General features: G+C 39.7%; 1 protein-coding gene across 2 annotated transcripts in view; it reads left to right on the top strand.

Moving 5' to 3' along the window:
- Positions 1 to 23304, top strand: part of LOC122712130 (integrin alpha-PS2) — an 82607-nt gene extending 59303 nt beyond the window's left edge. Inside the window, exons 5-13 of one of the 2 annotated variants that reach the window (XM_043931525.1) lie at positions 2845 to 2906; positions 14164 to 14212; positions 15004 to 15084; positions 16602 to 16777; positions 18064 to 18302; positions 18563 to 19178; positions 19254 to 20156; positions 20252 to 22375; positions 22577 to 23304. In XM_043931525.1, the coding sequence (XP_043787460.1) occupies positions 2845 to 2906; positions 14164 to 14212; positions 15004 to 15084; positions 16602 to 16777; positions 18064 to 18302; positions 18563 to 19178; positions 19254 to 20156; positions 20252 to 22375; positions 22577 to 22669 (4343 nt within the window). In that variant the 3' untranslated portion in view covers positions 22670 to 23304. The remainder of the gene's footprint in view (positions 1 to 2844; positions 2907 to 14163; positions 14213 to 15003; positions 15085 to 16601; positions 16778 to 18063; positions 18303 to 18562; positions 19179 to 19253; positions 20157 to 20251; positions 22376 to 22576) is intronic. The other variant, XM_043931526.1, reaches the window with a different exon arrangement.
- Positions 23305 to 24099: the final 795 nt, after the last annotated feature.

Raw genomic sequence — 24099 nt, 5'->3', positions numbered from 1 at the left:
ATTTGAAATATTCCCCTATGCGTATTGAAATTGTCACTAGCATCATAGCGGTTCACGAGTTCGCGCCAATTCTAGTAACTTTCCGCAGCGTTCCGCGAAATGAACGGAAATTTCGAAAAAATGAATTAACACGCGCCGTAAATCTGTATCTTCTGCATTCTCATCGTGCGCATTGATGTACGCCGTTGAAAGAACTCTTCCGTACGAGGAGGCAGACTACCTGTATAAAGTGACTTGCGCGTGAAACGAAACTAAAAACCTTCTCTTTTCCGCGGTGACGCTTCTCTTATTTCCTGCGTCTCTTCTGCCAACTGTAACTTCTCTTCCCCCTTTTTAAAGAAAACGTTCCCTCCGCGCGCAATCGCGGATCGTTTAAGATCGCATTCTCGAAATAGAACGTACGATGTAATTGGTCCTACCTCGTGCCTCCTGATTGGATAATAAATTTTAAACGCAACGTTCGATCGCGTGCCTCCACATATGGCGCGAATTATTCCGTCGACCCTACTTTTCCATCTTTTCCAGTTGAAAAAAAATTTTAATTCGACGCTGCAACGTTCTATTTCCACCACATTTCGCTGTTTCGCAAAAATTTGTGTAAGAGTGGTATTAAAATGTTAATCTAAAACTAACTTCGATTACCTTCATATATTATTCGCAAGAGATTGGAGAACGATTTTATCATGTAGAATAAAAAATTAGAAAGAAAGCAATCAGATATGTCCATAAAGAGAATCAATTTGCCTCGTTTCATAGATTACACCTTGCTCGATCATTGAAAAAGAAATAATAGAAAGTAAAATGAGAGAGAGAAGAATCCGCTGTTGGTAATGCAATTTTATCTTCCCCTTTTATTTTCCTCCCCTCCTCGACGCACACCTACAATCGTGTTGTTTCACGGAAATAAAATGGTTGCGGGCAAGAAACCATGGATATTTGTACGTACGATTGCGAAAGGGCATTCCTCGCAGATGGGATCTCGAGAGGCGGAAAGAGCGAATTAACCAGAAGAACACGGGTGTAATAACCGCTCTCCTTTTTTCCCGATGACGCGTAATTGGCCGGGGGGAGGAGAGGAGGGGAGGGGAGGGGATCCAGGGGCAGCACGTGAAACGGCACGTATCAGCCTCGGATGAAACGGTCTGTCAAACTCGTGCAAACTCGCGCCAACTGGTTCGCGGACGGACGACGTGAAAAAACGAGAGATTGTTGTTGTGCGAGGAAATAGGGCGAGTAGTCATCGAACTACCATCGAAGAAGATCGTGGAAACGACACGAGGAGTGGAACAGTGGAAGCCAGTTGTGGAAATTGATAATCGTGGAAGAAAAAAAAAGTGGGTCCCGGATTGTTGGATGAATTATGTATTTAGTTGTAAGGAACAATGGAGTTGGTGTGACGTGCTCTGGTTACCGTGGACCGTTTTCCTCTGAATCGGTTGCGGAAGATAGCGATAGAAGTGAATCGAGATCTTGCTTGCTGATGGCAATATTTCATTTCTTTTAAATTATTTAACAGCTATATTTCTGAAATATTACGAAATTTATTATAATATATTATAATATATTATGAAAAATGTTATATCTGAAAATTTCCTGGAAGATTTCTCACAAAATAAAAGAGAGAGAGAATAAGCTTTTTTAAAATTATTTAACTATAGCTATATTATATTTCTGAAATATTACGAAATTTACTATAATATATTACAAAAAATATTATATTGCGAAAAATTGCGAAAAGAAATTCGATTCGATGATTGGATCGTCTGAATTTCTAGAAAAAAAAAAAAAAAATATCGAACAAATTTCCATCGAAATTTAATAACAATGACAATTTAATTGGAATTCATCTGGAATACGTTCGAGTCTAATTTTGAATCAAATTCAATCTCGTTCGAGTTACGAAAAGATCGTGAAGATTTCCTGGAAGCGTCCGTTTTCTCACAAAGGAAGAGAGAGAGAGAAAGAAAGAGAGAGAGAGAATAGACTGATGGATGGATCCACGGCGAACGCGTCACGGTTCAGGATCGATCCAGGATTAATGATGCGTGCACACGTATTCCGTGGACGTGTGCGGGGGTGCGTGGCAATAGGCGTTTAAGTCGGTGCCTAACTCGACTTCCTAGTCGATGCCTCGACTCACGACCTCTCTGACACGGTACAAGACGTTTAGCAAATGCGCGCGCCAAGTCTTTCACCTTTCCTGACACGAGCTCTCCTCTAGTGGAATTCCTGAGACTTTTCTTTTTCTTTTTTTTTTTTTTTTTTTATGGGGGATTTTCTTGTCGTAGTATTATTTCTTGTGAATTTTTAGATAATTCCTCGATTCTTTTCTTCTCATCCTTTCTTCTTCTTCTTTTTTTTTTTTTTATTTATACGTGGAAAAAAAGTGTAATTTTTTAAGTGGGTTTGAGTAAATGATATCATATCAATGAGACACGAAGATTGAAGATTAAAGATGGATGGACTCGAAGAAAGACGTTTCGATTGAATAATTGAAGGCAAAATTGGATTAGATCAAATAAAATTCATATCTGTCCACAGTCACAGTCTTTTTTATCCCTTGCTCATCAATGTCACTAGCACGATGAAATGAGACGTCATGTTTTTCTCAAGTGGCAAAGGGGTCGTGACATCGAGCCAACAGGTTAAACGATTTTAAAGTCGTGCATCATTTGATCGATCCAATTATGCGTGGAATCGTTGCGAAGGGTCGATTCGAGGAACGGTCCCAATTATCGAGGGCACCCGGTACGTGGGCAAGGGCCCGTCCAAACGAAACGACCGAGAGATATGACGTCTCTGTTTCGAAGGACGACGCTATATAATTGCGTGCTTCCGTTTCAGGGTACTGGGGATACCACAGACAGGGTTCGTGTCAAGCTGGATTGGGCGCTGCTATGTCCAAGGTAAGTCCGAAGAAAAAAAGCACCATATTGCGTAAATAATTTTCGTTTAACACGTTAAACGCCGCGCAAACTTTTCGTTCATGTTATTCCCGCGCGCGTGGCGCTACTTGTCAGACTGAACATTAAGGCGACATCGCTTTTTGTTTGATCAATGCTTTGAATGAAAAGAATACAATACTTAAAAACATGTAATGTAATTTATCTAAACAAAGGTTATTTTTTTTTCCCCATAATTTTTATTCCATATGTATCTCTTCTACCTCATACACTGACGGAATATAATATAATTCATCCACGAAATAGGATCATTGATTCGTCAATACAAATCAATTCCATTGGATGATAATAATTTTTAAAATTTTCGTTCAAACTCGTCGATAATTAACTGGATTTTTCGCTTGATTATAGCGTGAACGAAATGACAAGTAAAGGCATTTAACGTGTTAAAGATATTTGAAAACAAATCGATAGAGTTCCTCTTATTACTTAGATAAAATAAAATAAAGTAAATTGACGGTTAAATGTCAAATTATGTACTCACCTATTCTATTCTACTCCTTCTAGTAGAAGAAATTGTATATCGCACATATACACGCGCCAATTTCACAATTACACAAGACAAAGATGCAAAAGGGTGGGGCGAACTAGTAAGGGGGGATTGAAATTCAGCCTTCGAAACTATTGAAGTCAACGAGGCGAGGCCAAATACGAGGATTTCCCTTGGCACACACTCTTTCCCCGCGAGGCCTCTCTAACTGTTTAAGTCGGTGGCGTAAACACAGAGGGCCTTTGGATATAAATACGGTAACCCCACGTGTCCTGCCGGTTGCCACGTCCCGAAAGAGTTAAGAGGCGACACGAGGGGTCGGCCGAGGAGTGCCGAATATGGCCAGGAATGTGAATTCCTGCCTTACGCACCTCCGACCGTCGCCATTCGTATTCGTGGTGCATTGCGGGGGTATAGAAATCCGGCCTCTGTCTCTCTTTTTTCCCCCATCATCCTTCTCTCCCCTCCCCTCCTCTATATACGATTGTCTTGTCGAAAGCTCGATTTTCTGGGCCCCTCGGTCGGTAGATCCTTGGGACCGATCGTAGGACCACTGTAGGCGTCGACCACTGTGCCTTTTGTCCTCCGTCTTTTTCTTTTTCTTCTTTCTTCTTTCTCTTTCCTTCAGTCGAATTTGCCGGTAGATCGAGTCGTGCGCGCAACACGTTCGCCCGTTGCACCTGCGCCCACTGCGATACCTTCTTCGTGGCCCGGTGTCGCGATAAGTATCGAGGGACTAATAGGTACGAATTCGAAATTGGTATGTCAGGTTTATCTCGAGGGATCGTGGGGCTGGGGACGAGAGGTTATGTTTGCGTGTACACGTGGAACGTATGGGCGTGTACGTGGTCGCCGAGTGCTGGAGTTGAGGTTAGGTTTCATGGAATGAGTTAATCTTGCGGTTGGAAAATATGGGATTTGGGGGTTTTCGAAAACGTGATTTGGTTTGGTTTTTCAAAAGATTGTCAGATAGTCACGTTATATTTCGTGGGAATTGATCGTTCGTTGGCTTAGTTTTCATGCGAAGTAAAATGTTTAATGGGATAACCTTTTCGTGCCAACTAATTAGATTTTCAAATTTTAATGTCATAGAGAGCGTCTAAATTTTAAATACAAATAATGCGAATAACTCGTCTTTCGCCTATTTCATCGGCAATTCCAATCCTCTAAACTTTACAAACCTTCTAACGAAACCACCATAACATATTTAATTTTTCACATAGATTTAAAATCGTCTCTTATCAATAACTCGATATTATAATTAATCAATCGCACTAATTAATCAACTCTCTGCACTCTCTAAATATATTTCCTTCCTATATTTCGATCACACTCATCTAATTCAAAATCCTAACCTCGATCAATTTTGATCCCTGCCAGATCTAACGCTTAACACTTCTTGCTAGATCTCTTATGACCCAGAAGGGATCTAATCGGTGCAACACTGAGAAAGAACTCGATATTCCCTTGATCGCATAATTAATCAACTCTTTGCACTCTCTAAATATATTTCCTTATATTTCGATCACACTCACCTAATTCAAAATCCTAACCTCGATTCCTGTCAGATCTAACGCTTAATATCTTTTGCTAAACCTTGTGACCCAGAAGCGATCTAATCGGTGCGATACCCAGAAAGAACTCGATATTCCCTCGATCGCATAATTAATCAACTCTTTGCACTCTCTAAATATATTTCCTTATATTTCGATCACACTCACCTAATTCAAAATCCTAACCTCGATCCCTGTCAGATCTAACACCTCTTGCTAGATCTCTTGTGACCCAGAAGTCGAGCGATCTAATCGGTGCGACACCGAGGAAGGGAGGCCAGGATTTCCGGCCACGGAGTTCGAATCCAGGCTGGGAGCGGTGTTATCGGGGCTCGGTTGGACAGCTTCGATTGCCGGCAAAGAAATAGTGGGACAATTCCGTGGCCACTCAGCCGGCCATCTCGGTGGGGATGTATAATTCAGAATTGTCCGGCCTCTTCTATATGGCAGCAGATGTTTAATGCATGCCGCGGTACGTGGCCGGCTCTAACTTCCACTCGGCATTCAATGTTAATACCCCACCCCCGCGGCGTGCAAACGGTCAATCGTGCCTCCCGTACCCACGCTCCGTATCCGAGTCGTGAAACGGCGCTCGCGCAATGATTTTAGGCAAATTCGACTCCCCCCCTCCCCCTCTCCTACGTCCTCTGCCCGCTCGATCTTCATTCGCCGTTTTCGGAGTCGCGCCAATTCGGCTGGCGAGTTCTAATGGATCGGTTAATTTCGCGATCAGGACGTGGACGATAGGATTATTAATGGCAGTTTAAAATGGCAGTTTCTCTTAATCGAGTTTTGTCGATAAAATTTAAGGTTAAATTGAGTTTCGTTCTGAACGTGGTTAATTACGTGGAATAATTTTAAAGTTGGAAAATTGGTTCATCGGTAATGAATCAAGCAATAATTTTTTCGAGAAAATCGGAGATTTAGAACTTGGATCGAGAAGTTGAGAATTTGAGGTTAGGTTCGCTAGAAATTATTTATTGTAGATTGTTGATGTTCTCAATGATGGGAAAATATAATAGTTGAAACTTTAATAATTTATTGTTCAAATATAATTGCGAATAATTGTAATGGAAAATGGTCGAGATTATACGAGAAGCTGATCGGCTATGAATAATTATTTAACGTAACTTCATCCGAAATTTTTAACAAACTTTTCCAATTCTGGACGTTCTATTCGATCTTGAAGTTTCAATATTTTAAACCAGAATATTTACATATAATTATTATTTCTTACATTACATTAACTACATTATATATCAGGCAAATTCCATTTTTTTGCGAAACATCATCCATTGGCAATATTTTTTTCTCTGAAAACTCCGTTCGCCAATCTCTGAGAATATGCTCTCTCTCTCTCTCTCTCTCTCTCTCTCTCTCTCTCTCTCTCTCTCTCTCTCTCTCGCATGCACTAAATCTCGCGGCCGGTGATTTAGAAGCCTCCTCGACGCCATTCAGTATGCAATCGACCATCGATCTTCGCGTTAAACTGGCCGCTCCTGGTATCTACCTCTGTTGCATCTGGTTCCGCGCCTTATCCCCCGATCTACAGAGGATCTAGTCAAGATCGATTGATATCCGGCCGTGATACCGATCTATACGCTAGTTCGAACGCGATCATCGATCCTCTCGAGTTCGAACCGTGTACCACCCTTCCTCCTTCCTCTCACCCTCCCCGGTGTTCGATCAAGGAGGATAAACTCGTGGGGAGGTCTTTTTCGTGAAATCTCAATGTCGCACTCGGTTATTCCAGAGCACCTCGAGAGAAAATCATTTCAGATCGGCCTCGATAGAAATTTATCTTTCCCCGATCGTGATCCCGCGCCGTTTCAACGTGGCTTCAACGATCCGTTCGAGATCACATATAAGAGTTAAAGAGAAAGTCGAAAAGGGAACGTTTGATACTCGATCGATGGGGGAAAAAAATTCGAGGTTTGTGCCGCCTCGATAATTTATTGCTCAAAATATAATAATAATAATAATCTCTAATGATTAGTGATCATTATGTGGATCAACTATAAAATAGGAATAAATGTTGCATTTTTACAACAAGCCATTATTTTACCAACAGATTGCCCAGCTTTGTTCACACTTTATATTATAGTCTTTTAAATTACCTTTAGATTAGACGGAAGATGACGGTCAAATTTTTGTGAATGAACTTTTCAAAGATACTTTCAATTAATATCCTAGAGAGAGAGAGAGAGAGAGAGAGAGAGAGAGAGAGAGAGAGAAAGAAAACGCGTGTTTCGAAACGCTTGTTGGAAGAAATCTTCGCCAAAGTGTTCCACGCGTAGAACTTATCATCGGTCGGCGTTCGTACGGTTAAAGACGCGCGCATAAATACGCAGAAACGTTGGCATAAATTTCACCATGCGCCCATACATATTTGAGCGAGCGGTTATATTTCAATCTCCAGTTGGCCAGTTTCCCTCCGCCCTCTTGATCGGCGCCAGAATACAACTCGTGCCGGTCGTGTTTCGTTCCCGAGGCCGCCATTGTCTCGGTTGCAAATTTTTCGCGTGTACAAGTATCGAGGCAGCGCTACTCCGTAGGGGGTACATCGTGTCCGTCTCTCTCTCTCCCTCTCTTCCTCTCTCCCTCCTTTCGCTCGGCGAACGTCCATTGGGCCCCCTGCGCCTCTGTGTTCGAGCGTGTCGTACGAGCGCCCCCGACAAATGCACGTATTTGCTTGGCTACCGGTTCGCTAATGCCTCCGCTGTAAAAGCAGCACGGTAGACACCGAGAGGGGGTTGCAAATTTCGTTGGAGGCGTTTCGCCTCTCCGGCGAAAGAAAATTTTTCCGTTTTCCGTTTTGACGATCGATTTTCGGTGTCGAGGAATTTTTTTTGTTTGTTGAAAGTTTTCAAAAGTGGAAAATTAGGGAAAAATTGATGAGAAGTAAAGATATCGAATTGCATAGAATTTTTTTTTTATGATATTTTTTTATATTATAGATAAAGATATATCGAAGAAGGAAGAATTTTGTATGTATATTTTTAATAATAATTAAAAAACTTCGTGTAAAGTTAAATAAATAGTCATGGAGATGGAAATATTCGAAACGCTTGATACAATCCCTGTATCTTAATTCGTGTTGCTCGTACTCAGGCTTCCGGGTGCGAGACTAATCATGGTGTGATTAGTCTTGATGAAATTACATGGCTGCGAGTCTAACAATGCGTCAGTGAAAAACTTCCACTCGATATTCACGCTTTAATATCGTGTCGAGGAATCGATTCGACTATATATCGCGTGTAAAACTTTATTTTTTTATCCGAAATCGAGTTATTTTCTTCATTAATAAAGATATTGTCAACAAAAATGCAAAAGTAAACTTAATACGAAACTTATGATACCTCGTTACCTATAAATTCCACGTAAATACGTAGATGTAGGTCATGGAAATTCGGCGAACGCGATAAACGCGTCGTATTACGCAACGTTTGAACAATAAAAAAAAAAAAAGAAAAAAAAACCTTTTCTATCATTTCGATCCAAAGATCGTTGATCTTCGATTTTATTTCTGCTTTCTGGTTTATCGTATTTCTCACGATGTATCGAAAGAAATTCTTCTTTTTCCATTGAAATAAAGTGAAGAAAGAAAAAAAAAAGAAGAAGAAAAAGAAAAAGAAAGACAAAAAGGAGGCACGTTTCAATCGTACGCTCCGCTCGTTAGGTTAGAATTCCCGTGACCCGGTGGATGGCGCCAGAACACAGGAGTCACGGTTATTGCACGCAGAGAGAGGTGCACGTGACTCGGTGGCACGGTTTGACGTGGTTGGGGAAGGGCCCCATTGTTCGTGGAGCGTGCGAATCCGGGCTCACGGGCCCCGGGCTCACAAATAATAACATTTCTGCGCGACGATAAATAATACCGGCCCCTAAAGTGCACCACTGTGGCTGGCGCCACTAGGATCCATACAGAGAGAGGCCGCGCACGCTGCATGCACTCGATGCACTGACGCAACCGAGATGCCCCGCCGATAACGTCGAGGAGTTTATGTCATAGCCGCGCTTTTTGCTTCAAAGTGGAATTAATGGGACACGATTTCTCGGTGTATGATTTGAGCCTTTCGCTTTTTAGATCGGAGAAGTTCGATTCGGTTCGATCGCCTGTGTTCTGCGCAATATGTAAATGTTGAAATATGGTGGTGTTTGTAATTTTAATAAAATCGTTTAAGAAAAATTAGAATCGAAGATTCAAGGTAAGATTAATTGATCGAGAATGAAAAAGGAAAAAAAGAGTACGATTAAACGTAATAAAATTTCTGCGTACTTTCCGTTTGGATTAGGTTATGTTATAGGTTAGGAATTGGAATTTTTAAAGCTATGTTGTTGTTCGCTTCCAAAGTAAAAGAATAGATTACAATACGTTGAAAAAAGACGTCGTCCAATATTAAATTAAACAATTAATCTTTAAAAGTAACGAACAGCCACCGATACGAAATACCTGAATGAACATTAAAAGATAAGTTTAAGATTGTGGTTTGTTCGAAAGGAATACCTTCGACTGTGGAAACGCGGCGTGGTAATAGTCACGGCTTTAGTAAGAAAGAAGCACCTAATGCAAATGCAGCGAGTCGAGTGCATAAAGTGCGCGATCCGGCAGAATTACAGCGGGTAAGGTTGTCGTGACAGTGGTTACGAGTATCGCCCGCACGGCTCCTAATGGAGCAAAGATTACTTATCGAAGCCAGTGAAAATGCATTCCTATTATTCTTCCTGGACTCTACGTTTCGTTCTTTGCGTGCCTGTGCAACGTATCCCTCTACGTTTTACCCCTAACCCTACCTTGTACACTATATGTACATACAAACCAACACTATTATAATTATATCGCGGAGTTTATTACGAAAATGAATCTCCCTATAAATTTGTCATTTTAATTTATCAATTAATAAACGAGGAATTTATAAACGTGTTAATTCCTCCCTTCGAAATTATATTCGAAAAATTCGTTGCAAGATATTCTCAAATGATAAAATCGACCTACTTTTCCCCCTCCGATAATCGATCGTTTTTCGATCCGGGAAGAAAAAAATTTTCAACCAATCGGTTCACGCTTTGGAAACGGGCGTCACGTGGTCGTCGCGCGTAAGGAAGGAAGGAAGGCGGAAGGAAGGAGAAAGAGTGGCGGGAGGGAGAGAGAGAAAGAGAAAGAGAGAGAGAGGGAAAAAGAGCAGACGGGCGACACGGGAGCGGCGAGCTGCAATAGAAACGACAGGGGAGCCTCAGGTGGCCATTTAAGGCACGGACATTTCGTTCTGTCACCGTGTTCCGTGTTCAGCCGTCGGCCAGCATTGCGAGGAGGCCACCTACGCGCCGCTGCTCGTCCTCCCTTAGCGGCTGCATTGTTTTACAAACGGCCGCCATTTCTCATGATAAGCAGAGTAAAACGAAACTAGACACGGCCCTTTCGCCGTGGAACGGAACCGGAGAATCCGCGAGCGGTGCCGTCACATTTTCAAGTTTCAGCTCCGTGCCGGTTGACCTATCCTTTTGTGTCCTCGTTTTCGAAAGTTTTAGTCATCGCCATCTTGTGAATTTTCGACGATCGTAGAAATCTCTGATCGCAAGTTTTTGCAAAATTTTCAATATTATCGTAAGAAATTTGCTTCGATATTCGTTCGTTAATTCGTTTTAACGCTTAGAAATAATGGAGAAAGGTATAATTTATAATCGATATATCGTATAATTATTTCACGAATAATAAAATAAATAATTAAAAATATTCTTGAGATGTTATTTAATATTCAACTTAACAAACAATCGCTTGAACCCCGACTTCCTTCCTCTTGTTCGCCTTTACCTAATCTCCTCCTCTCATAGGTATTTCTCGACCATCGTTCAATACCTAGAATTCTTGCGTCTTCTCGCGCAAAGGAAACGTTCTATTCACGTTTCTAAGCACGCGTGGGCGTAGACCTGACCGTCGGAGCGTAGGTGCATCCTCGACATTGTCCCGCGATTAACACTTTGATCTCTAAGCGAAACCTTGATTTCGATCTTCTTGCCAAAGGTCAATTAGAGGGAATGGCATCAATGGGAGCTTGTTAAAACGTGGATTTTATGCATGCTATAGTGAGGAAAAATATTGATTCTTGGAATTTATCGATAAGAAAGAAAGAAGAAAAAAAATGTTAATAATTTAATAAACAATAATATATAATATTACACAATATATAATATGTATATAACAACAAGTTAACAATGTAATAAAAAAGGAATATGTACAGAGACAAATTATTTAATTTGAATTGTTGGAATACAGTAAGAAAAAGTTAAGAACCGTATAGTTTCGTGTAGTTTTAAAGTTGCATAATTATATCAGGCTGCGGTTACGTTACACTCGTGGATACACATCTGGAGATCGTTCGTGGTTTCCTCGTAATTATAGTCATTTCATATGCGACCTTCGATAATTATAGTAACTCGATATCCACTTTATCCTCTTTAACTATTATAATAATTTTTGCAATCGTTTTATAGTCGTTGCATTTATGGCGTTTCATTTATATCCGTCAGATAGTTATTTACAATCGGTGTAAATAATATTTTATTTTTTAATCCGTTGTCATTTATAGCCATTTTATACCTGTTTCGTATCATCACATATATTTTAGCGTTGTTTAGCGTTTGAATTTATTTTACAGAGGTGTCATTAAATATATATGATATTTATATATATATATATATATATATCATGTAATTTTCATACTATTATCGAGTAATCTATTTTACTTCAACTTTAATTCGCGAATCAACATAATTCATTATAAATCACGTACATTTGCATTCATAGCAATCATTCATTCTGAATATGTATTCAGGACATAGTCTTTACTACTGTTGCATCGTCGTTAGATAAGATTGTAGGAGGGCTTACCGTTACAGCATAGTGTAAACGCAACGGCAGGAAGTCGGGTATGTGGGCTTCCAACCTCGGCAAATATGCTGCTAACGAAACCTGTATCCAACGCTACGCAATGAAATATTAATTTCTAATCGCGCTTGCGATGCTACCACGATAAATGGAATTAATTGGAGCGCTCAGAATTCGCTTTTTTAGAGAGCAAAACGCGTATAACAAATTTAAAAATTATAAAAATTTGTTTTTTGAGCAAATAAATTAAGAAATTTAGAAAGATATAATTTTAAACGAAAATATAAAATATCCACAATTGCTCTGAATATTTTCTCTCTATATATATATATTATATATCTTTTCCTCTTTTTTTATCATTCGTTCATTTTATAAGATTCTATAATTTTCCATAAATCCATAAATCTTTCAAACTTTTCGCGAGTGCCATTTTTTTTCGCGCCTCAACAACTCGCTCGATCGTAGGCAAGTAGTATAACGCTGCACGCGTCAGACGAGCCGCGTGAAAGTGTCGAGTCACATGGGAACGACCGATAGGCAGGTTCGAAGGTATGTCGATGATTTCGAGTGGCACTCGAGTAACTCATGCGCCGATTAACAAGTGCACGGCCGTGAGAGGGGAGGAGGATCGTGTGTGAACGAAGCTGGAGAGCTGTTGTTTTATCACCGACCACCGAAATGTTGCGACATTCGATCCGCGTTACAAGCTCTCGAATTTATTGGCTTTCGATCGAACACCGTCTCGTCCCTCGACTATATTCGTCTTTTCTTAGCGACACGCCACAAACGGGTTCGTGCACAAACGCAGGATTGCGTAACGCGCAATCGCGTTTACGAAGAGATGCTACATTTAGATTGGTGAACCTCGCGTTTGGACGTTGAGTGATGGCTGAGATAGGGAGATGCTGATTTTAACTGTATCTTTATTGCATCTTATTTATTCGTGATCTATATGTAGAAACGTCTTGATGAATGGATGTGAATAAAATTGGTGGTTGAAAAGGTGTCAAGGATATGCCGTATTTCGTTTAATTGATTCATATCTAACCTAACTTTTATACCGAGTGTTTCGCACTTTTCATCAAGGAAATTAAAAGTGTTTCTAAATCATTTTAAAAACTCTTCCTCTTTCGGGAAATAAAGACGAGAAATCTGCATTCATTAATCATAATATTTAAATCTTTTCTTGTCTTCGTTATAAATTAAATATAAAAATATTTTGTTTAGAAAAGATATTATTCTCTAACTACATTCTCCAATATTTTTTAACATCGTCCAATCATCGAATCTCTACAAAAAACAAAATCATTTAAATCTATATTCCAGCTACACGAGATGAATTTTACGGAACTTCTAACCTAACCTAAACGCCAAAATCGCGTTCCACTCGTTCTTCTAACCATTGCGGAGGAATCTTAATAATCTTGGTGCAAGTTATCCGCGACTGCACAGCGATCGATCATCGATTTTTTCGCGAAAGGGCGTTGAGATGGTCGCGTTCGTGGATCGCGAAGGCCACGATCCGCGAAACTGATTTAGCATGCGTGACGTGGCGCGTAGATACACCGTAGCTAGCATACGTACGAGCAGCTGATTTATCACGTCTCGGGCTCGTGCGCACGTCCTTTATCTAAACCATTATCTCCTCGATCGAAGAAAGAAAAGTTGAACTTTCGTGGGTGCGTTCGTTTCCTGATTCCATTAACGCCTTGCGGCTAGAAAAAATCGCGATTGTTGCGCTCCGTTGTTTTATTATTTCCATGCCGCACGTTCAACATGTGCTTCGTCTTTGAAATTTATGCGAAAGCCACGGGGGACGGATACAATAAGTTGTATGTCCTCTCTCTTTTCATGCAAAGCAATTACAAAACTTATTGTAATAATATTTATATATATTGATTAGGTTAAGTCCAAGTACGTTGCATTATTATAATATTAAAGCATTGTTAAATAATTAATTAATACGAATAATTAAAAATTACTGGATATTAATAGACAGATGTATTTTTCGAATAAATTTAAACAAATGGAATGAAAGTTTATGTAAAAAAAAAAAAAAAAATAGAAAAATATTGAATATGTATATGGAATAAGAGGAAACTTTATCGTGGATAAAAATAATTTGAAGAATTCCATTAAAGATTGAAAAAAAAAAAGAAAACTGGAATATAAAGTTAACCGATAATATAAGTACATCGTAAAGTGGTTTCAGTCGTTAGTTATTTGACGTCGATTAATTTCTCTAATGTCGTGCCTTTCCATTCGTTTCAGAATAGTGAGAGGCTGTTCATCGGGGCGCCAGGAAGTTGGTACTGGCAAGGTAAGATTCTCTCTTGATACATCGTTTCCATAGTTCGATTCAGGTCGACAATTTCACAATCGTTACCACCTTGAAACACGATACCTTGTACAACTTGATAAAACAAATACGCGTATCTATTTTATTTCCGTTTGATCGAAGAAACTGGGAAACCTCGGGGAAAAGAATTTAATCTGAAAAAGTGGCACCTGTTGTTTCCCTCTTCGAATACCTAATTTGAAATCGAAGTTTCTTTCACGAGTAATTTCAATATATTTATTACATATTCGTGGAACAATAAATAAATTTTTAGAAAGGTAGACATTTTCTTGTACGATTTAAAATTTAAATTTTTTCTAAACTTTAAATATTTTATTACAGTAACTCAATCATTTTGTTCTAATTATTCCTAAAGAATTTTTAAATTATTGTCAACTCTTTTATGATCTTCGAATTTTTGTTTTAAGAAAAATAAAAAAAAAAAAAAAATATTGAGAACAACGTAGCAGAATTAAAAACTGAGGATTTCAGGATTTGGAAATTCTAAAGATTGAAAATTTAAAAAAAAATTGCTTGGATTTTCCTAAACCGAATGGGCTTCTTAAAAATTCTCAGCAAAATGACAACCGAATTAAATCCCCCGTTTCACCCCCACTAATTGGACGATTGAAAAGCCATTGGGCCGCAAATGGAATGATAAGAAATCGAGCTTCCATAACGCCTGGGCGACGGAACAGCGACACAAATACCGCGACCACACACGCTCTGCGGATCTTTAAAGTGATTTAGAGGCTTTCGTTGAACGATTACAGGTCAGATATACTCGATCGACACCAGTCTGAGATTGGGGTTCCAAGCGACGATGTTCGTCACCCCCGAAGCAGATGCATCAGGTATCGCGTAATTGAACGAGCCCCTAATCAAAAATGTAAAACGTGTCGTCGTTTAAAACTAGCCCTGTTTTTTTTTTTTTTAAACACCTCTAATCCGCCGCCATTTTGTTAACGACAGCGCCCATTAACATGCGCTGCTTCACGATCTTTGCATTTGATTCCCTTGAAACTCGACCTTGTGAAGCGTTTAAGGGAGTATTTCGTTTAATCGTTGATAATATTATTGATATATGATATTGTTTAAATAATTTTTTTTTCTTATTTAATAAGATCAAAATAATTATAGTATTCAATAGAGTAATATTTAAGTCGATAAAAAAATGTTAGATTACAAGTCTTTTACATCTTTAAAAAATTTCTTTACTAAAAGAAAAAAAAAAAAAAAGAAAAAATCAAAAATGTTTATTATTTACGATATCCTAAACGCTTCATATCCTGTCTCAATAAATATCGATCCATATATATTAATGACGAGATTCGAAATTAATTCGACGAAGAGAATATAACATCATCATCATCAACAAACTTTCTCCCTTTCTCGATTGCTTGGCCCCCCCAAATAATTCATTTCCAATAATTACATGTTCATCTGGCTTCCACTTGTGCGGATTCATCGCGATTAACCCGACGCCTGTGATTAATAATTTGAAGGAACTCGTGTTGAACTGTCACGCTCAAGAATGCTATATATATAAATGCAAAACCCGAAAAAAAAAGAAAAAAAAAAAAAAAAAGAAAGAAAGAAAAGAAGGAAAAATTCTTCATTCCACGCATTAATTTGCAATTAGCGTAAAGTATAATCTTGTATGCTTGACAGTTTTGAGGCCTTGTGACGCCTCTGACGCTCCTCCCTCTAAGTGATTAATATCCGATTGATGATTAATGCACCGTGTGTTATTATTACTTATTAATTACCGCCAGGTGAGTCGAGGGTGGCAATGTTTAACAGGTGCAGGCCCGCTTCTTTTGCAGCTTGCCACCAAGAGAAACAATAATACCGAAGCAAGCCTATAGTATAGCGATAATACAATACCCTTCTAATCAGTTTTAAGAAGTTATTATCGTTTAAACTTAGTGTTGCAATTGCACAGCAGTAGAGAATGATCGAAATAATAAAATCGAAAATTCTTGATTAAACAATTGCGCTTAAAAGGCTAGATCTAAGACACGATACTTCGCAAGCATGTTATCGCCAATACACTCTCTTCGACTACGATTTTTACGAAATTAAAAAAATTTTAAATCTCAATGATACAAACGAGATACAAAATATATGGAATATTAATAAAATTCTAATCGAATTTGGATTTTTTTTTTTTTTTATATCGAACGATCGATCGTGGTTCCACAACTCAAACGTTTCTCTCACGCGTGTTATATTTCCATCCCGACCGATTATTTAGAGTTTCGTTGTCGTTCATTTCATGATCGTAGTTGAACGTGTTTGGGAAAGTACGTGTCTGAGATAGGAGTGTAACTTCGTGGATTGGATCTATCGATTGCCGCTTGCTTTACAGGCCAGGCGTTTTCACAGCCGTTGAACGGCCGCGCGAAAATAATGTACACGAAGGAAGGGCCGGCAACCGAGGACGATAGCTACATGGGTTACTCTGTCACGAGCGGGGATTTTATTGGGAACGGTGACAGCGGAACAGCCGTCGGTGTACCTCGTGGCTCCGATCTCCTCGGCAAAGTATGTTCATGAAATATTAACGGGGCAATTGTTGAAGGAAATAAGAAAATTAATTTCCCCCATTTCTTGCGTGGAGGAGAAAGTAACTCGCGGAGAGAGAGCCCCCATTTCTTGCGTGGAGGAGAAAGTAACTCGCGGAGAGAGAGAGAGAGAGAGAGAGAATGGGCTTTTCAAATTATTTAACTATAGCTATATTATATTTCTGAAATATTACGAAATTTAGTATAATATATTATGAAAAATATTATATTGCGAAAAATTGCAAAATTAGATCGTCTGAATTCCTAGAAAAAAAAGATATCGAACAAATTTCCATCGAAATTTAATAACAATAACAATTTAATTGGAATTCATCTGGAACACGTTCGGGTCTAATTTTGAATCAAATCCAATCTCGTTTGAGTTACGAAAAGATATTGAAGATTTNGAGAGAGAGAGAGAGAGAGAGAGAGAGAGAGAGAGAGAGAATGGGTTTTTCAAATTATTTAACTATAGCTATATTACATTTTTGAAATATTATGAAATTTATTATAATATATTATTATTTATTACGAAAAATTATATTGCGAAAAATTGTAAAATTAGATCTAAATTCCTAGAAAAAAAAGATATCGAACAAATTTCCATCGAAATTTAATAACAATAACAATTTAATTGGAATTCATCTGGAACACGTTCGAGTCTAATTTTGAATCAAATTCAATCTCGTTTGAGTTACGAAAAGATAGTGAAGATTTCCTGGAAGAGTCCGTTTTCTGACAAAGGAAGAGAGAGAGAGAGAGAGAGAGAGAGAGAATGGGTTTTCCAAATTATTTAACTATAGCTATATTATATTTCTGAAATATATGAAATTTAGTATAATATATTATGAAAAATATTATATTGCGAAAAATTGCAAAATTAGATCATCTGAATTCCTAAAAAAAAAAGATATCGAACAAATTTCCATCGAAATTTAATAACAATAACAATTTAATTGGAATTCATCTGGAACACGTTCGGGTCTAATTTTGAATCAAATCCAATCTCGTTTGAGTTACGAAAAGATCGTGAAGATTTCCTGGAAGAGTCCGTTTTCTGACAAAGGAAAAGAAAGAGAAAGAGAGAGAGAGAGAGAGAGAGAGAGAGAGAGAGAGAGAGAGAGAGATTGACGAATTCATTTTATCGATTTTCAAACGTAATTTGCAAGAAATTAATGCAAAATCAATATTAATACGTTCAAAGGAATCTCGTGATCCCGATTTCGAGATAATACAGGGGAATAATTCGACGTATACAATACACAGGTTATACTTTTTACCTCGAACATGACGAATCCTCGTAACATCACCGGAGAGCAAATGGGCGCTTATTTCGGTTACGCCGTTGCATCCGGGGATATCGACGGCGATGGTTTAGACGATCTCATTGTTGGTGCGCCTATGTACACGGTGCCGGATAATCCGGAAATGACTATCGAGACCGGCAGGGTGTACGTGATCTATCAAGGCGTTGGGCCTGAAAAATTCCGCAAAGTCGATTCCAGGTACGTATGTATAATTTTCTCCTACACGTAATACAAGATAATACTACAAATATTACAAAAAGAAAAGAAAAAAAAAAAAAACAAGATTTCATTTTTTAAAGTTTCATAAAAGAAAAAGCATATCCTAAAGATCTTAAAGATCTTTCGTCAGAACTCAACACACACACACACACACACACACACACACACACACACACACACACACACACACACACGGATCGTTGAACTTACAACGCGATAATTGCTTATCATTTATCCAGGGACGGGGAGAGCAATCGTGGTCGATTCGGCTTGTCGCTGGCCTCTCTCGGGGACATCGACCGTGACGGTTACGGCGACTTCGTGGTGGGTGCCCCTTACGGTGGTGTACGCGGTCACGGTGCAGTGTACATCTACCACGGCTCGTCAACCGGTGTTCTGGAAAAATATTCTCAGGTGATACACGCGGAGAATCTGGACGTTCCCATCGACACTTTCGGGTTCTCCGTGGCTGGTGGCCTTGACCTAGATGGAAATCATTACCCGGACATGGTGGTGGGCGCGTACGAGTCGAGCACGGCAGTGTTCTTCAGATCGAGGCCCGTGATCAAGATGGATTCGTACGTGTCGTTCGATCTGGAGTCGAAATTAATCTCGTTGGACGATAGGAATTGCACTCTGTCGGATGGGAACAGGGTCACCTGCCTTCTGTTGAGGGCTTGTTTCAAGTACAACGGGGACGGTGTTTTTCCAAGGCATAACTTCAATATACAATACGTTTTAGACGTGAAGAAGACGAAAAGCCCCAGGTTGTTCTTCTTGGAGTTGGAGGGAAGGAATACGATGAATCGTACCATCATGGTCGACAGGGATCGACAGTTTTGTCGCACTGTTCAGGTATGGAGAATAAGTTTTCATCTTTAAGACAAAGACTAAAGACTGACTGACGAGCATCATTTTCATCATTCGCAGGTCTACGTGACGCCTAACATCCGTGACAAGCTCACTTCCCTGGACGCCGAGATGCGAATGAGCCTCGACGAGGAACGCTACGAGGACACTCGACCAAGGGATCCTAAACTCCCGTTGCGTCCAATCCTCGGCTCGACAACGTCCAGAAAGGACTCTCTCTCGATCAGAAAGAACTGCGGCCCGGACAACGTGTGCATCCCGGATCTACAAATGAACGTGACGTCAAACGTGCAAAAGTACCTGTTGGGATCGGGCAAACGACTGCAACTGGACGTGTTGGTGCAGAACATGGGCGAAGACGCCTTCGAGTCGACGTACAATCTAAAACTGCCCGCAGGTATCGATTACATCAAGGTGGAAAAGATCGAGACGATGGGGGTGCCCGTCCAATGCTCGGCGCCCAAACAATCCAACAACAACACTCTTCGCTGCGATATTGGCAACCCGTTGCAGAAAAATGGACTGGTCAAATTCAAAGTGTTGCTGCAACCCGTCACCTCCCACGGCATGAAGCCAATCTACGAATTCGAAATGGACGTGAACACGACCAACCCTGAGAATCCGTTCACGACCGGGGACAACAGCTACACTTTGAGGCTGCCGATTTGGATCGAGACCGATCTGCGCGTGGACGGTGAGAGCAAGCCCAAGGATCTTTACTACAATCCGGATAATTATACCAGCGAGACGAATGCGACCACCGAAGGTGAATTTGGCCCAGCCATGACGCACAATTACACTATTCGGAACCAGGGCCCGTCGGACGTCATCGAGGCCGAGGCATTCCTCGTTTGGCCAGCTCAAACGTTGGCTGGAAACGAGTTGTTGTATTTGTTAGAGCAGCCGGAAACGTCTGGACCCATCGCCTGTGAACCTGCCAATGCGAATTATCTTAGTTTAAAGGTATGATTTTTAAAAAATTGTATTGCAATTACTGGAAAACGGAAGATATACTTCTTAACTTAACTTGGCTGCCTCTAAATGTGTGTATGTTCCAGTTGGATCAACGGAGGAGAATGTACTCGCATCACTCAGACCCATCGGGAGTGATCCTGGACGAGTCTCAATCAGGCAGGACGATCAACGTGCAACGAGGATTCGACGCTGACAGAAGCAAGATGACCCAGAAAGAAGAGTCCGACATCAACAGTGGCGACAGTTCGAACATCCAAAAATCTCGTCACTCCTCCACTTCCTCCTCCTCCTCATCCTCCTCCTCTTCCTCCTCCTCTCAAGTTATCACAAGCGAGACAAGAAGGTTCCAATTATCTGACACTGGCAACAAACCAAACGTTCTAATCACGACTTATACGCAGAACAATTCGGGGGCCAGTTCTATAAATACCGGCGACTTATCCGCTGCCAATAGAGGCGTGATTTTTGACACTGAGTCTGGTAGTTACGGGGAGACCAGTTTGGGCGGTGGTTTCCGGCCCAGTGATGGTAGCCCGTTTGGTACAAGAGTTCCAGGCCTCGACGAAAGCTATGAAACCAGAACGAATCACTCTCAGACGTTGGAGAATCGTTGGGGCGAGACCAGTGTCTCTGGAGGCCGCGTATCTTCCTCGAACAGATTCAACTCCGAGGTGAACGAGAGCGACGAAAGATATCAGGAATATCTGAGGCAGCAAGAGGCCCAGCGTCGACAGGAAGAAGAGGCTCGACTGGAGCACCATAGAAAGAAGGAACAACTTTTGGCCGTGCAGCGTCAACGAGAGGAGCAAGAACGTTTGGAATATCAGAGAAGGCAGGAGGAAGAGAGGAGGAGAGCGCAGGAGGAAGAGACGAGGAGGCAAGAGGAGGAACGAAGAAGGGTAGAGGAGGAAGAGATACGTCAGCGACAAGAAGAGGAAAGGAGGAGGATGGAAGAGGAAGAATACAGGCTCGAGCAGGAGAGACGTTATGGCAGCTCTGGCGGTGAACATCGGGGGATACAGGCTGGTTTCATCACTGGTGATCGAGAGGAGACTGTTCGAGGAGGGGAATTCGGATTCCAGTTGCGCAACGTTAGCTCTACTCAGGAATTAGAACGATTGTTCGGATCTTTGTCGAAATCGGCTGTTTATGAATTATACAACAGGCAAGGCAAGCATTATGTTCAATTCATGGGAAGATTTAGGAATTCCGCCGACAGGAGAGAGTATATAGAATTCCAGGACGGGTCTATGTTCCCTTTGCAAGACAGTTACGGTAGACAGAGCTACGTTGCTGAGGGTATCGAGTCCAGAGACAGCAGATTCTTGAGGATAGAAGGTGAGCTCATGGTCGATTCGACTGGCAAAGGGTTCATCGTGCTCAAAGATGGCCGTAGGTTTCCTCTTCAGGGTTCGTTTACCTACACCGAGGAAAGAACGTACACGTTGAGTCCGCACAGTGGGTACTTGGGAGGTGGTGGCGTTAGCAATAAGTACGAAACGAAGAGTTACAGTAAATCCTGGAACGAGGAGTCTGGCCGAGCCGGTGAAATCGAAAAGGATTATGAGTCCAGCTATTCCAGCACTCACGAAGAAAGAAGGACAGAGGATAGAAGAGTGACCAGTAGAGTTTACGCAAGAGAAAATCGCGAGGCTGTCGAGGAAACTGCGCACAATGAGAATCCTAATTTCAATGAAGGCTCCGCATCGAAGCAAGAGAGCGATATGCTTAGGATATACGAGTTTAAGAAATTCGAAAAGCTTCATAGGGTGCCCAGAGACTTGGAGGACGAGCCGATTGAAACCGAATTTGACGACAAAGTAGATTTTGAAAGCGATCCTAGGACGCAAGGGCCGGTTAGTCCATGTGATTCCGCCAAGTGTGTCATGCTCAGATGTGTTTTGGGCCCCTTGAAAAAAGACCAAGAGGTCTGGATTGGAGCTAGGTACAGAGTAGACGCGAGAACACTGAAGAAGGTAGCTCTTCAAGAAAAAGTCAGGGTCTCGACTAAATTGATAGCCCGAGTCACCAAGCAGCCCTTCATAGGTACACCTGCCGAACAGGTGATCAAGAGCCACGAAATTAAAACGAATGTCGAGCCAAGTATAACGCCATCTGCACCGGATGTTATACCGCTCTGGGTCGTGGTACTCTCCGCCTGCGCTGGAACCATCATTCTACTACTGCTTATTTTCCTGCTGCACAAGGTTTGTTTATGCAAATTAAATAAGATCGTGTATTCGGTGAAATTATTAAGATATTTATCTATCGAAATTTGATTCGTTTTAGATAGATTTTTTAAGATTTTGGAATTATTTTGTAAATTATTCTTATGGTTATTTTTTTTAATAAATAAAATAGGATATAATAGGAAAAGAGAAATTAAATACCTTTTATTTCTTTAACAGTGTGGCTTCTTCAAGAGAAATAGACCGTCCGACGCTCCAGAAAGGCAACCACTGAACAGGAATGGTCATTTCCAGCATGGAGACGATCACTGAAAAAATTAGCCAAAAGTCAATCAATGGAATTTCGAATTATCTAAATGAACGAGCCAGGAAGTGCCTTTAATCCTCCTTATCGAATCTTACGAAGGAGCGAATCTATGCACTGGTTGGATCATGATACATCTTAGCTAAAATAAAGTCTCATGACGAGCAATACGACTAACTGTAACTAATTAACAAAATCGCGAGTGCCTTTATCTCCAGACGGGAATAAGAAAGGTGTTCGAGTTTTTTTTTTTTTTATTTACATCAAATGATCGAAAAGATGTAAAATTGGTTCTGGAGCCATTCTGCGATTATTTTTTACTGCCACTGAATACTCCTTCCAGCTCCTGCAGCTCGATCATGCAAGTTTCTAGTCAGGAGACGTTTTTTTTTTCTTTTTAATAATTATTTTTTTTTTTTTTTAATTACCTGTAATTACTTAAGCTAGGCTTACGTCGATGGTAACGAATGAATACGATCGAATTGCCATGATGATTTAGCGGTTGAAGAAATAATCTGCAGAAATATCCTTATTATTTATATATGTAAAATATTTAAAAAATTTTTTTTAATCCGAATTTATTTTACTTCTTTCTTTTTTTAAAGAAAAAAAGAATTCTGAAAAATATAAAGAATATCCGGTTTTCTTGTATTGGATATATAATTGCAATAATTTGAAATATCAAGAAAAGAGTTTAATTTATATATATATATAAATATATTCAAGTTTTCATAATGAAATCTATAGAATAAAATTTTATGAATTTTTGAAATCTTTTATCACAATATTAGAATATGTAAAATAATTTTTAATATATAATTTTTAAAATATCAATGAATTTTTTCAGAATCTTGTATAATATAAAAAAAAAAAAACCTATGAAAATTACTCTAAATTTGAAATTTCAGTCATTTTATTGTCCAAAAGAATAATATATCAATGCAGGATTAATTCTGTTTTCCATTAAGGACGAATCTGACGAATTTAATTGGCTCAAATGATTTGATTAATGCACATTAATAGAGATCTCATTCGTCGCCGAAATCGGCAATTGATTTATATATCTTTCCTTCTGTTTTTAAATGTGTTCGAGAAAGGAAGTTTTATTATTTATTAAAATTTTTACATTATTATATGTATATGTCATGTAGGATAGAGCGCCGTAACATGAAACCGGGGTTTACCTCGGCTGTATGTGTGTACAATCTTGTAAATTATTAATTGTATTACTAAAAATTATTCAGAAAGTAACTAGCTAACGCAAATTAATAATTGTGTAGAGAACAAACAAAAACAAACAAATTCCTGGAAAGACAGGAACTGATGATAAGAAGAATAGGTAGGAACTGACTTGTACATACAGAAACTTAAGTTGTAATATTAAAAGAAAAAAAATATATATAATATTATTAATATTAAAATGATATATTTTATTTTT

The sequence above is a fragment of the Apis laboriosa genome, unplaced genomic scaffold (assembly GCF_014066325.1).
Source record: "Apis laboriosa isolate Shangri-la unplaced genomic scaffold, ASM1406632v1 scaffold19_cov150, whole genome shotgun sequence".
Classification (NCBI taxonomy): Eukaryota; Metazoa; Arthropoda; class Insecta; order Hymenoptera; family Apidae; genus Apis; species Apis laboriosa.
Note: the sequence above shows the minus strand (reverse complement) of the source record. Positions and strands in the feature narration are given on the sequence as shown.